Genomic DNA, 13,877 nt, shown 5'->3' on the forward strand with positions numbered 1-13,877 from the left:
ACCACTAGCATGGCCTTGGTTAGCATGGGCGCACATATGTCCAGCACCCTGCCTTGAGAGGAGACCTTTCAAAATGACTTTGAGGTGGGCCAGGGTTTCTCTCTGAGTTAGAAGAGGGAGGGCCAGGCAGGCTACTGCAGCGACGACACAGTGGGCGAGGGTAGAGACTGTGTCACCATGTCACATTCCATACATAGCTGACTACAGGACTCGCACAGGTGAAAGCTGGCATCCACCAGAGAGCCCCAGATGCCATCCCATGGGTACAGTAAACTGGCCCTGGAGAGCAGCAAAGGGCATGGAATTCCATGCAGCAGGAGCTGCCCTGAGTTCGGCTGCTGTGTTAGGACACCAGACCATTCTAAGGGGTCCCTGAGACCAGGCTTCTTCCTAATTGTGTGCCTGAATGTGGACATTCTTAAAGAGAACCTGTGCCCTTGGTTAGGTTTTTAAAGAGGTCAAGTATAAATGCATTCACTTTCTAGTTGGGAAACTGAGGCTCAGAGCAGGTAGAATGCTTGACTCACTGTGCCAAAGGAGACTTTCTTTTTTATTTTTTGGTACCGAGAATCGAACTCAGGACCTTGCACTTGCAAAGCAAGCGGTGGTACCACTGAGCTAAATCCCCAGCCCATGCCAGAAGGGGACTTTCAGTTTTGTTTGTTTTTTTGTTTTTTGTTTTTTGTGGTGGGTTTTTTGTTTTTGTTTTTGTTTTTGTTTTTGTTTTTTTGAGACAGCATCTCACTATGTAGTTGAGACTGACCTGAAACTCACTATGTAGCCCCAGGCTGGTCTTGAACTCACAGTGATCCTCCTGCCTCAGCCTCCCAAGTGCTGGGATAACAGGCATGCGCCAATGCACCACCATGCCCAGCCAGAAGGGGATTTTCAACATGGGTCATCTGCCTTTCCAGAGGGTGCAGACCCCAAGTCTTTCAGTATTAGGAAGACTAGCATTTACTGCCCAACCCAGGGGCATAGCACAAGCACAAAGGGAACTGTATGCAGATGGTGATCCATAAGGCTGTAAGACAAAGGGAACAGCTTATCAAGGTGTGGTGTCCCCTGCAGCTCTCAGTCCCCAGGAGGGTACAGTGGCTGAACCAGAAACTGCATTCAGCAATATCCCAGCTGTGCCCATGAAAGTTGGGGTCCCTAGAGCAAAGCCCACCTTGGAGACTCAGAGTGCCCGTTAGCACATGAGAGGGTCTAAGAGGTCTGTGGCCAGTAAAGCTGAGAAGCTTTCTCCATCCAGAATATCCTCGACTTTGCTTCCATAAATTATAGATTTGAATTTTTGAATCCATGAATAACTAAGAAATGTAAAAGTTGTTTTGTTTTGTTTTGTTTTTCCCCCAGCCTCCGAAGTCTCCGTAAGAGAAGAGTCAGATGTTGATCAAAACCAGAGCGATGAGGGCGATATTGAGACATCACCAACCAAATCCCCAACCACACCAAAATCAGTCAAAAGCAAAAATTCCTCAGGTACAGCTCACCAGTGTGACAGTGCAGACAAAGGTCCCATGAGGAGGGGCTGTGGGTCAGGCCAAGGGGAGGGCATGGCCTCACCTCTGATCCAAGAGAGGCCACTGAGGCCAAGACTATCCTAAAGTTCCCTAGCTCTGGCTCAGTGGGGGCTGTCGGCTGGGGAGACCCCAGTCCTCCCTGCAGCAGAGTCACTCTGAGGTCCTTTAATGCAAGGCTGCATTTACAGGCAGTCAGGGCTCCCTCTCAGAGACACTGAGTTAGATGCCAGGGTCTGCTGGGACCCTGGGCATCGGGCTCTGGGCTCCATGTGCAAGGGCAGCCAAATCCCAGGCTTCTGAAGAGCAGTGAGTCACAGCCCAGGCACATCACAGCGTGCCAGTGTCCACACACACAGCCCCTCCCGGGGGGCTGGCTCTCAGAAGAAATCCTGTAGACCATTTGTTCTCACAGCTCAGGACCTGCTGGTTGCTATAGCCTGAGTGTCTTTCCAGAGACTCACATGATGAAGCTAAAGGTTTTTGGAGTCTGTTTCTACTACTTAATACTAAAATCTTATTAGCCATGATATGCCAGGGCATTTACACAGCTTTTCACCCAATACAAAGTACTTTCATCCATGTTGTCTCTTTTAATCTTTACACCCATATTTGGAATAAGCATTATCCAAAGGTTACTGTGACTCAGACAGGCTGGGACACCTACCCAAGGTCACACAGCTCATGAGGGGTGGAGAAGAATTTCAGACCCAGGAGTGGACTCCCGGTGCAGTGCTCCCTCCATTGCACCCTGATGCATTGTGGATGTCAGACATCAGATGGCTCATGCCCGTTCCCATGTGCTGCACAGTCAGGAGAGCTCAGGCCTGAGGATGATGGGGCTGGAGCCGCAAAGGAACAGAGGGAGAGTTGGAGGCTTTCTTCTGAGGCAGGAGGGTGGCTGGCCCACCCCCTCCCAAGCCAGCCCTGGGGATGTGATTTATGACCCTTCTCTGAGGCCGCAGCTCCCTCGCAGCCACCTGGCCAGTCTGGTGCCTGGAGTCAGGCTGCCTGGTTCCCCTCCAGCCTTTGGAAATGGGACCAGGAACAGCTGATGGTAGGTCCCTCCCATCCACAGAGTTTCCACTCTTCTCCTACAACAACGGAGTCGTGATGACCTCCTGTCGTGAACTGGACAATAATCGCAGCGCCCTGTCAGCCACCTCCGCCTTTGCCATAGCAACCGCGGGGGCCAATGAGGGCACTGCGAACAAAGAGAAGTACCGGCGGATGTCCTTGGCCAGCGCAGGTGTGCGGGCATCTCTGCTCCCTGGTCCTTCCGAGGTGGCCCCTCGGTGGGCCTCTGGCGGGCGGGGACCTGCTAGGACCCCTGCGGAGCTCCCCACTTCAGCCGATCACTCTTGCTCACGGGACACCGAGCTTCCCACATCATTATTTGGACTTTTGCCCCCTTCGGCTCCTGGAGGTACTGACACGCAGCCCCCATCTCTGAACTTTCTGAGCTCTGCCCACCCAGGCCTGGACCCCACACCTGGAGCCAGCCTTCCCTGACCCTCCCCACCCACCAGCAAAAGGATGAAACCCTGGCCCAGTTGCCTGGCATGCCCAGGAGGGTGCTCAGTCTCCAGCCACCCAGCATGCCCTCCCCTCCATCTGGCCCGTCCCAGACTCCCTCCTTGAAGGCCCTACCAGGCTAACCCTGACCAGAGCCCCTTCTGCTCCTGGGATAGATTGTACACAGCAGGGCCACTGCCCACGAAGCCGTTGTCCTTGCCCTGCCCCCACCCAGCACTCTGGTCTCGGGGCATCCCCTGTGGTCCTGTCATTGCATCCATCATCCTGCAGCCCCAGAATGACAGAGAGGTCTGGCAGAAACTGGCCTATGGCCTGTGTCCCGCAGGAGGCCAAGCCCTCTGTCTTATTGCATCCTTCCCACCCATGGCCCTCGCCCCGCAGTGCAAGCAGCAACCCATGCCAGTGAGACCTGTGCCTTTTCCTCACATGTCCTCTGTTCCTGTCCCCACGCCAGGCTTCCCCCCTGACCAGAGGAACGGGGACAAGGAGTTTGTGATCCGCAGAGCAGCCACCAACCGCGTGCTGAACGTGCTCCGCCACTGGGTCTCCAAGCATGCTCAGGTGGGTGGGAGCCCAGATCCCCCCAGCACACCCAGAAGCACCTCCTCAGCCGCAGGGGAGAGGGTCAGGGTCACTCAAGGAGACAGGGTTATTCTAGGTATTCTGGGCCTTGCCCAACACCCTGTGTCCCAGAGTCTCACAGCCCCACTTGTGCCCCAGGGTGTCCATGCCGGGTGAGAAAGCAGGCAGCCTGCCATGGCAGAGATCAAAATAGAACCCCTCCTTGAGCCTAGCCCCGAACATTGAGGACAGCTCATAGCTGCAGCTAGGGCCACCCAGACTGTCTTCTTTCCACAGGACTTTGAGACCAACGGTGAGCTCAAGTGCAAGGTGATCAGTTTCTTGGAAGAGGTCATGCACGACCCTGAGCTCCTGACGCAGGAGCGGAAGGCTGCGGCCAACATCATCAGGTCAGGGCTGCATGGGGCTCGGCCTGTTGACCCCTGCCTGAGCTGAGGATGGCCAGGCCAATGGGGGGTGGGGAGGACCCATCCCAGACCTAACGTCCTCTGGGGGCGTGGCTCAGGGCGGAGGGGAGCCCAAGTCTGGGTGGGCGGTCCTTTGTGTGGCCCTCCCTCCCATCTCCAGAAGCCCTGAACTCCCCATTCCCAGGGCTGCTGATGCCTGTGTCTCAGTATACGGCTGGCTGTTTCAGTCTTTGTTCATTAAAAGTGGATAAAATTAAAATCTAGGTCCTTGGTCACACAAGCAGCATGTGGCTATTCCCCTGCTGGACCTAGCAGGCAGCACCTCCCTACCTAGGGAGTTCAGGGCACAGTACTGGCAAAGCTGTTGGTAGGGCTCTGGGTCAGCTCAGTTAAACTGTGTGCCCCCCACCTGCCTGTCCTGGCAGCTGCGTGTCTGAGCCGGCCAGGTCTGTGACTCGCTCCGTGCTGGGGCCGTCTCTCTGAGTCTCCTTTCCACCTCTGTACACTGTTTCTGGGCTACCTGCTCCTGAGACTAATGAGGCAGGGCTGAGGCGGTGGGGTGTCTTTCAGGCTGCTCCGCCCACCTGCTAGAAGTTTGCCCCGGTTTGCCGTCGGGGTGCAGTGGGGTGAGACCATGCTCGGAGCACCCTGCAGTGCCAGGGCACTGCCCCACATGAAACCCAGGGTGACTCGTCTCCGCAGCACAGCCCGGCCCCTGGCCATCACCAGCACTCACAGGCACGAATCTGCTGCTGTCACACTGGGAGAGGCACCGGCCTCGCTCCCCCACCATCACTCAGCACCCGCTCTTCTCACCTGGCCGCCTCACTCCTCGCCTTCCCCTCAGCTCGGCCCACCCACTTCAGGCCCCAGCTGTGCTGCTGCCCCACTTGCTCCGGTCCCCCAGGCCTCACAGGGCGTCCTCTTCTACACCAAGTGTGCAGTAGTCCCTGCTGCCTGCCAGCCACAGCCACAGATCTGCCCAGGTCTCCGAGGACCAAGCACATGTGCAGAAGCCTGCAGGAAGCCCAGGGGCTGGGGAGCCCACGAGGGACCCCACCACTCAGTCAGAAAAGACAAGACCATCAGGAAACAGCTGACAAATCTGAGGGGCAACAGTGTGAAGGAGGGCAGAGGTCTGGGGAGACAGCAGGGCATCACCTGGCTGGGCAGGGAGGCTCTGCCCTCAAGGCCATCTGGGGATTCTCCTGCCTTCTGCCCTCAGGACTCTGACCCAGGAGGACCCAGGCGACAACCAGATCACGCTGGAGGAGATCACACAGATGGTGAGCAGGGCTGCCCTCCCCACCCGTGAGCCCTGACTGAATACAGCGACCTCCTGAATTCGTTTCCTGTGGCTGCTGTGACACAGTGCTACAAACTGGGTGGCTTAAAGGACAGAAATGTGTCCTCTCGGTTCTGGAGGCTGGAAGTCTGAAATCAAGGTGTGGGCAGGGCCTGACCCTAACCCTAACCCTCTGGAGGTGCCAGGGAAGGATGCCCCCTGCCTCTGCCAGCCGCTGGTGGCCCAGGCACACCTTAGCTTGTGGCTGTGTCACTCCAGTCCCTGTTTTTATGGTCACGTGGCCCTTTTCTCCCTGTGTCTTGCTTCTGTGTGTCTGTTTTTGTTCGTATCCCTCCCTCCCCCTATTTTTCAGTACTGGGGATTGAACCCAGGGCCTTCACACTGAGGTACCTCCCTGGCAAACTTCCTGCCTCAGCCTCGAGGAGTGCTGGGATTGCAGGCATGGATCGCCCTGCTCAGCCACATTTCCTCTTCTTCTAAATATACTAGCCACCCTGGGTTAGGGCCACCTTTATATCAGCAAAGACTATTCCAAATAAGGTCACCTTGGTAGACACCAGGGACAGAACTTCTGCATGTCTTTACTGGGAGACAAAACTTAGCTCACAAGTGCGTCCCTTTTCTTCATTCAGCTTCCCCTGTTGCCTGCGCCCCCTCAGCTCTTTCTGTCATACTATCCCAGAAGAGGACAGGGAGTTGACAGGTGTCCCTGCATTCTGGCACCACGTCAGATTCCTCAAGGCTCCAGATACTCATCACAAACATCCTGCAAGAATGCATCATTGCCCCCACCTTACAGATGAGGCCACTGAGGCCCGGGACACTTCCGTGCATGAAGCTGTGCGTGGAACGTGGCAGTGGCCGCCTGTTGTTCACACTCAGGCCTGGTTCACTGCCCACCTCACATTGCCTCAAGCCACAGAGTTGGGTATTGCTCACTGCCAGCTGGAATGGTGTCAGGAGGTCCTGTGACTCAGACAGCAAAAGACTTTACCTAGAGAAGAGTAAATGAAGACAGAGTTTTAGATTGGAGCCAGATGTGGTACACATCTGTCATCCCAGCACCCAGGCACGAGGCAGAAGGATCACTGGCAAGTTCAGGGTCAGCCTGGACTACAGAGTGAGTTCAAGGCCAGCCAGAGCTATGTAGTGAGACTTTGTCTCAGAAAACCAAAAAATTTAAAAGTAAGAGAGCTTCAGATTGGGGTACACTGTCAGAGGGACAGTAGGCAAGTTTCTAAGGAAGAAATCACACTGCCAGGGTGAAAGGTCAGCATGGGAGCAGTATTGAGTGATTCCTCTAAGAGTTTGGGGGATGTTTCCTTTAGGTCAGCTTGAACCTTGTTTGTCTCATAAAAACGTCTGTGTCTTGGGAACCAGGTGACATGGTCTACTGTGTGACCTCACAGGAGGCTCTTAGGGTTTGGGATGAAAGTCCCGGGCCTTTGAGATGAATGGGATCAGTATCAGAGCAGGTTCGTAGTTGACATGGGGCTGCTTCTTGGATGCAGGTTCAGAGGAACTGCTGTGCAAGAGACTGAATACATGGTAGCTGTAGGTGAACTGGCTCTCTGCCTGTTTACCACCTGCCCAGAAAGGATAGGCCCTGAGGAGCTGCACCCCCTGGGGATTGTGTAGTGATGGTGGTTGTGCTCAGAGGGACCCACTTCCCTCACAGCCCATGAGACTCACCCCAGAGTGCTATCTCAGGCCACCCCAAGCTCCTGCCCACTGCATCATGGTGGCCAGAAATGCTTAAGACAGACCTACTGTACCTCCCAAAGGGGGAGATGGTGCCCGGTGGGCTCAGCCCAAGGCTGAGCAATGACCTCTACTCTGATGGAAGTGGCCGGTGATACGGACTTAGGAGTCAGAGTCCTGGTCCTCTGCTTCCCTCCTGTCCTCATTCCTGACTAGGGTACAGATGTGACCTCCCATGAAGCAGCAGCAGCCTGCTAGGCCCGGACCTGCGCCCTGACCACACCACACCCTATCCACATTCCTGGCGGTGCCCACCCCTTCCCCTACTGTGCTTGTGTCCTGGCCACACGCACAGTCTGGTCATAGCCACACCCTGTCCCTTACCCCTTAACACCCTTGCCCTGCTCATGCCCCAGCCCCTGAGCAGCATCACAGGGCCAGTGCCCTCTGCAGCCCACATAGCCCCTGAAGCAGGAAGTTCGTGGTGCCTGGATATCGCTTCTTCCAGCCTGGCCCTCTGGACAATGAGCAAGGAAACTCTCCACCAGAACCTCCCCCAAGGGAGCGGAAACAGTGCCCATTTCCCAAAAAGGTCCACCTGGAGTGTTTGCCCTCGAGAGCTGGAGGGGCCTCTGTCCCTCTGCTGACAACCTGAGGCTCTTCAGAACCAAATGCGGTCAGCCAGCTTCTTGCCTCACCATAGAAGAGGGGATTTGTGTGTGAGGTGGTAGAAACTGTCAGCTCTGACCTCCGCTCCTTAGTCACAGCAAGGAGTAGAGGCCGCCCACCCTCTGTGCCCTGCCTGGCCCCTGGACGTACCCTCAGCCCTGATCATTGGGCCACCCCATCTCAGCCTAGGACCTCTGGAGTGGATGCGGCTGGGTGTCATCCTGCTGCAGAGCCTAACCCTCCTGGAGCCCTGGGGTCCATGCCCTGCCTGCAGCCATGCAGAGTCCCTCACCCCCTGGTCCTCTGCCATCCTAAAACTGTAGCCAAGAGCACCGTGTCCCCTGTACCCAAGCCCTGGATCTGGGCCTCTGCTCACTGCCCTCATGACTCAGATGGCCCGCACCTCTTCACACCTCTTCACACCTCTCTCAGGACCAGGTGTCCAGCACCTGAGTTTCCTGAAGTTGGGATGGTCCCTTCGAGGCTGTGTCTCTCTGGTGTCCCACAGTGAGCCTGACACTGCAGAAGAGGTTGGGGGAGGACATAGCCAGCGAAAAGCCAGGTCCCTGGGCATGAGTGGACCCATTTCCCCATGATTGGTGCAGATGGCTGCTTGGGCACTGGCCACCCTGCTAGGACCTCTGGGCAGGGCTATGAGCACAGAAAGCAGAAGTCCTGAGTGGGGAAAGTCCCCTGTCTGAGCCAGCTGCCATATGGGCTGGCCCCTCTACTCTTGAATGGCCAATTGGTCCTAAGAATGTATCACACCTTGTTCCTGCCTCATCCCTCAATGAACACAGCTCAGTTACCCTCTCCCTCTTTCTCCAGCTCTCAACAGCCCTCCTAGATCCTGCCCTGAAGGCCTGTGTCCTTCTCCCCAGGACCGTGCCATGGGCACCACTGTCCCCCAAGCTAATGGATCCTGAGGGATTCCTGGTCAAGGGACCAAGTTGGTGGGCGCCCTTAAAGACAGTGTCCACAGTGCGGGGGATTTAGCTCAATGGTTCCTCCGCCTGTCTCATGAGTGCAAGGTCCCAAGTTCAATCCCTGGTACCAAAAAAAAAGATAACATCCACGGTGACTTCCCAGCGTCAGGAGCCATCGATGTGGTGTCTGAAGACTCGGGCCAGTTGCTGTCTTCTGTGCAGATGGGCACACTGACCCGGGAGCCCATCACACCTTGGAGCCTACACCTACTCTGAGCTGGTTTGGGGCCCAGGCAGAACCAGAAGAAGCAGCCCATCACAGCTGAGCCAGGCCCTGAGCTCCAGGACCTGTCAGCCTGCAGGGCCGAGGATCTGGGCCAGTCCTTAGCCTCTGAAGCCTCCGCATCTTATCTGAGGGTGGTGGTAGCTCCTGGGCAAGGTGAATGAGGACCAGGGTGGTCCTGAAGCACAAGCGCCTGCCTCCATCTACCTCATCACACCCTAACCTCCAGGGACCCCCAGCCAGAGGGGTCCAAAAGCCAAGGGCACCCTGTGACCTAACTCGAGAACTTGCCCCCAGGCGGAAGGCATGAAGCCCGAGCCCTTTGAGAACCACTCGGCCCTGGAGATCGCAGAGCAGCTGACCCTGCTGGACCACCTTGTCTTCAAGAAGATTCCTTACGAGTAAGTGGATGCAGACGCCAGGCCCCACTCCTCAGCACATCCACGGCCCATCCCCAGATGGTGTTTTGCTCCAGAGCTGCAGGACTCTGTCTTGCTGGATCCTCCACCCACCCCAGCTCTCTCCTCACCTGTGAGCTGCATGAGTGTGCACATGTAGTCCCTCTCTCCCTGCCTCTCTCCCTCCCTCTCTCTCTCTCCCCCAGAAGTGTCTCTAACTTACAGCTGCTATTCTGAATGTCTAGAGAGTCTGTGTCCACGTATGTGTGCACATGTGTGTATATGGGTGCGTGCATGGGAGCATGTGTGTGCTCTTGTGGCCCATAGGAGCTTACTTTGACATGGGGGACAGCTCTGGATGTTGAGGGAGCCCCAAAGCCTAGTGCTTCCCTCTGTGGCCGGAGTCAACCACTGCCCGCCCCACTGTGTTCATAGCAATCCGCTTTTTAGGTAACTTTGTGCCCCTCTTCATCCCTGTGCAAACATGATGTATTTGTCAATGCTACTTGAAGAAGTGCACTTTTGGAAGCCAGTCAGTCATCTGATCTACCTAGAAAGGGGGATGGCAAAGGCTAAAGAAAGTATGATAGGGGCATAATTTTGTGATGCAGCGTGGGGCTGGGAGGTCAGTGCCTCAGCGTGGGCAAAAAAGACACTCCAAGCTAGCCATTGTTTATTGGGTGCACACAATAATAGGAGGGAGTATTGGAGGATGGGGTGATCCTATGTTGATGAGAGCAGCAAGGAGAACATTCTTCCAACAGTAATATAGCGGGCTAAGAAAGAATCCATCCTTCCCCCGGGTGAAACCTTTCTCTTTGTTACTACTCAGCTCTCGAAGAACCAAGATGTCTTCAGCTGATGTACTCTTGCCCTTAAGTGTCACAGTCTCATAGGACCATTGGAGCCTCAACTTATGACTAGAGGCAAAATGGAGTTACATTTCCGTACACCATAGCCCGATCCAGGCAAGGTGACATTGGGCCTTAGACAGCTATAGTCATACTTTAATTATGAAATGATTTTTCCCAAAAAATTATGTAAAATGGCTCTCAACAGTGCACAGTCCTCCCTAACAGCATTACTAAACCACAAGGTGGTTTCAGTTCTCACTTTTATGTTTAAAAGCTGACATGAACACCTTTGTGGCAAAATATTTCTTTAAATTTCTAGCAGTCATTTAGGAATAGTCTCCCAGAGTTGGAATGGCAGAGGGGCAGCATTTGGGAAACCTGCCACTGCCTTCCCAACCTCACTCCCTTGAAGGGGGAGCAGGAGACTATGTTTCCACTCCTAGATCACCTCTGGATGCCTCCTGTTCATGGGGAGCACCCCTGGGCCTCTCCCGATCACCTTGACACTTCGGGGTCTGGGAGTCTGTGGCTTCCCATGAGTTGCCAGCACCACAGCACAGCAGGTCATTTATCCTTTCATCTGCTCTTCTGTACCCTCTCCAGTTCCCTGATCCATAGCTCAGCCACCATAAAGTGACCGACACAGAGCTTTCCCCACCACAAAGAAAAGCCCCTCCTGGAACTCACAGCCAGCTCTGGGCCACTCCACACCTCCTGTCAGCCTCACTGACCCCTGAGGAAGTTTGCAGCCCAGGAAACAAAGGCCCTGGAGCACAGTAGGCCTAAAACCTCACAGCCTGCACAAGGCAGAGATCAATTTTAGCCCAGGGCCTGAAAGTCACACCCAGAAATAATATCCTCAGGCTGGGGATTAAGCTCAGTGGTGAAGCTGCCTGCCTCACAAGCGGAAGGTCCCAAGTTTGATCCCTGATACCAAAAACAAGAAAAAAAGAGAAATGATATCCTCAAAAGGCAAAGAAACAAGGGTGCCATGAAGTGGGCAGCAGCCCTGACCACATGCTCCTGGGCCCCATTCCTTCCTGCAGGGAGTTCTTCGGACAGGGCTGGATGAAGCTGGAGAAGAACGAGAGGACCCCGTACATCATGAAGACCACCAAACACTTCAACGACGTGAGTGTGGTCAGCCCTCCCTCCCGCTTCCTGTCTGCAGCCTTTCCTAGGCAGGGTCTGCTGGGCCTGTGTGGGGAGCAGGATGGCGGAAGCCAGACTGGCCAGTCCCTCGGGTACCCACGTGGTCTGTTAAGTGGGGACACTGAAGAGTCACACAGGGGACCCCAGGCAGGGTAGCTCCCAGCGAGTGGGGCAGAGCAGGGTCAGTCCTCAGAGCTGGCACCTCGCGGCACTAGGAGGGAGGATGGGAAGGGTGAGCAGTGTGCCCCCAGCATCTCCGTATCAGAAACACACAGTGCAGCTGGCAAAGGCAGGTAACATCCCTCCCGCGTGTGCTGCGCCGGAGACCTCTGAACCTCCTGTGTACCAGGAGCTAGGTGTGTTCGCTGCCCTGGAGAGGATGAAGTGTGTTCTGTCCACCCCGACCTATCACAGTGAGTAAGATGGTGCCACGGGATAACCCCAGAGACACAGGGGCCCCCGAAGCTGCTGAGGGTCAGGCTGGGCTTGTGTAGATGGCTCCTGAGTGTCCCTGGCTGCCCAGGTATCTAGCTCTACTGCCTTCTCCTCCTCCTCCTCCCGGACTCCAGCCCAGCTTTCCTGAGGAAGAAAAGCAAAGTGGTCCATGTGTGCCGCACAAGGGTCCTGGACTGACTCTAAGACCCTGAGTTCCCCTGGGCGCTGCACGCACATGCACAGGCATGCATACACACACACACACATACACACACACACACACACACGCACGCGCGCGCGGGCACTCCAGAATAGGGAAACTCAAGAGCAGCAAGAAGGGGGATCCGAACAGGTCCCAGCAAGACCCACACCTGCAGGGATCATTTCCCAGGTTCTTTAGTGAGGGTGGCGACTGCTCTGGCTGAGCTCAGCCTCATGCTTAGCACTGCGCTTTCTGTGCACAACGGTCACCCAGCCCAAAGACTGGCTGATCTCACACTTGAGGCTCCAGAAGGGGCTCCAAGACTATGCAGTAGCATGGGGGGAAGTGGCTGTATGAGAGAAGACCTCTCAGGACTGCATCCCCACATTTCTTCAAGATCCCTGGCCCACGGTAGCCTCGAGAACATTCTAGGGGACTCTCCTAGCCCTTTGTTCCTGCCAGTTTAATCACCAGCTCCCATTGAGAGCCTTTGATGGTTGGAGGAGGGAGCACTGGTCCCACTTGGCCCAGTCACCTGGCAGGGCCACCTGTCACTCCAGAAAGGGACAACTTGCAACACACCCCACACTGGAAGGACCCTGGAGCCCAGAGGAGTGGGGAAAGCCTGGGACTATAGTGCTGGCTCCCAGTCTGGGCACTGAGTAGTTATATAGTGAACACTCTAGCAAAGCAGAGCCCCAAAGATATTGCAGGAGAGAGGGACAGGAGGGTCTTGGGAGCAGACAAGCCTGACCCACCTCACACACGCTGGCACGGCCCCAGGCAATCGAGCTCAGCCCACTGCCCGCCTCTGGCCTCTGTGTGCCTGGGGTTGATACAAGACCTGGAGCAGAAGGAGCCCTCACTCTACCGCATGGCAGGCTTCATCCCGTGTAGCCCATTATACTCATGTTGGAGGAAGTCCTTAAAAGCTAAGAGTCCCCACCATGAACAAATACTGGCTTCTTATGATTTTACTCCTCCAACCTTTGACATGGTAAATGGCAGCTGCAGGTTTTCTCATATTCAAAGGGCCTTATATCCCGAGCTAAACCCACTGTAGTTCCCTAAACATGCAGGTGTGTGGTTTTCCCTCTTGTCTTGTCCATCTTTGGTATTGGTGCCAAGGCTACATAGATTAAATTGGCAGGTATTCTTTATTTTTTTTTCCTTTGGTACCAGGGATTGAACTCAGGTCTTTGAATTTGTGAGGCAGGTGCCGGAACCACTGAGCTAAATCCCGGCTCCCTTTATGTCTCTCTTTTCTGGTAGATTTGACTAACCCAGTTCCTTTAAAAAAAAATAGTGTAACCTGGGGCTGAGGATATAGCTTAGTGGTAGCGTATATGTTTAGTGTGCGCAAGGCTCTTCCTCCCGTTAACAGCACAAAAAAAGAATAAAAACGTTAGTATGACATTTTTACCTTTGGGGGCTTGGTTTGTTTATCAGCACCTGGAGTGGAGCCCAGGGCCATGCGCACCAGAACCACACACTGAGCTATTCCTCAGCGAAGTTCAATGTTTCCTTGGTGGAAAGACATTTTAACTACTACCTTGACTAATTAAGAGATATAATACATGTACTGTTTTGTGTGCCCTCCTGATTCTCCTGAGTAGTCTTCCACACTCACATCATTCTGTAATCCCTTGTTCTTGACGTGCATCCTTTAGATGTTGTTTTCAAGAGGATTTCTTTCTTTTTTAATAACAGTCTTTTTTCTCCGCGCTAACTGAATGCAGGGCCTTGTGCGAGCTAGGCAAGAGCTCTACCACGGAGCTACATCCAAGCCCTTTTTATTTTATTCAAGACAGGGTCTCACTAAGTTGTCCATAGTGAGCCTGAAACCTTCTATTAATATTCTGCCTCCATCTCCAGAGCACCTGGGCTTACAAACATGTGCCAC

The 13,877-nt window shown here is 54.7% G+C and overlaps 1 protein-coding gene across 2 annotated transcripts in view; it reads left to right on the plus strand.

Moving 5' to 3' along the window:
* The window catches only part of Rasgrf1 (Ras protein specific guanine nucleotide releasing factor 1), a 102,597-nt gene that overhangs the window by 68,914 nt on the left and 19,806 nt on the right, over positions 1 to 13,877 (plus strand). For both annotated transcript variants that reach the window (XM_010631795.1, XM_010631796.3), the window contains exons 16-22: positions 1,360 to 1,485; positions 2,602 to 2,949; positions 3,514 to 3,620; positions 3,918 to 4,030; positions 5,274 to 5,334; positions 9,231 to 9,334; positions 11,232 to 11,316. In XM_010631795.1, coding sequence (XP_010630097.1) covers positions 1,360 to 1,485; positions 2,602 to 2,949; positions 3,514 to 3,620; positions 3,918 to 4,030; positions 5,274 to 5,334; positions 9,231 to 9,334; positions 11,232 to 11,316 — 944 coding nt within the window. The remainder of the gene's footprint in view (positions 1 to 1,359; positions 1,486 to 2,601; positions 2,950 to 3,513; positions 3,621 to 3,917; positions 4,031 to 5,273; positions 5,335 to 9,230; positions 9,335 to 11,231; positions 11,317 to 13,877) is intronic.

The sequence above is a fragment of the Fukomys damarensis genome, unplaced genomic scaffold, assembly GCF_012274545.1.
Source record: "Fukomys damarensis isolate Sample0158 unplaced genomic scaffold, DMR_v1.0_HiC HiC_scaffold_7, whole genome shotgun sequence".
Classification (NCBI taxonomy): domain Eukaryota; kingdom Metazoa; phylum Chordata; class Mammalia; order Rodentia; family Bathyergidae; genus Fukomys; species Fukomys damarensis.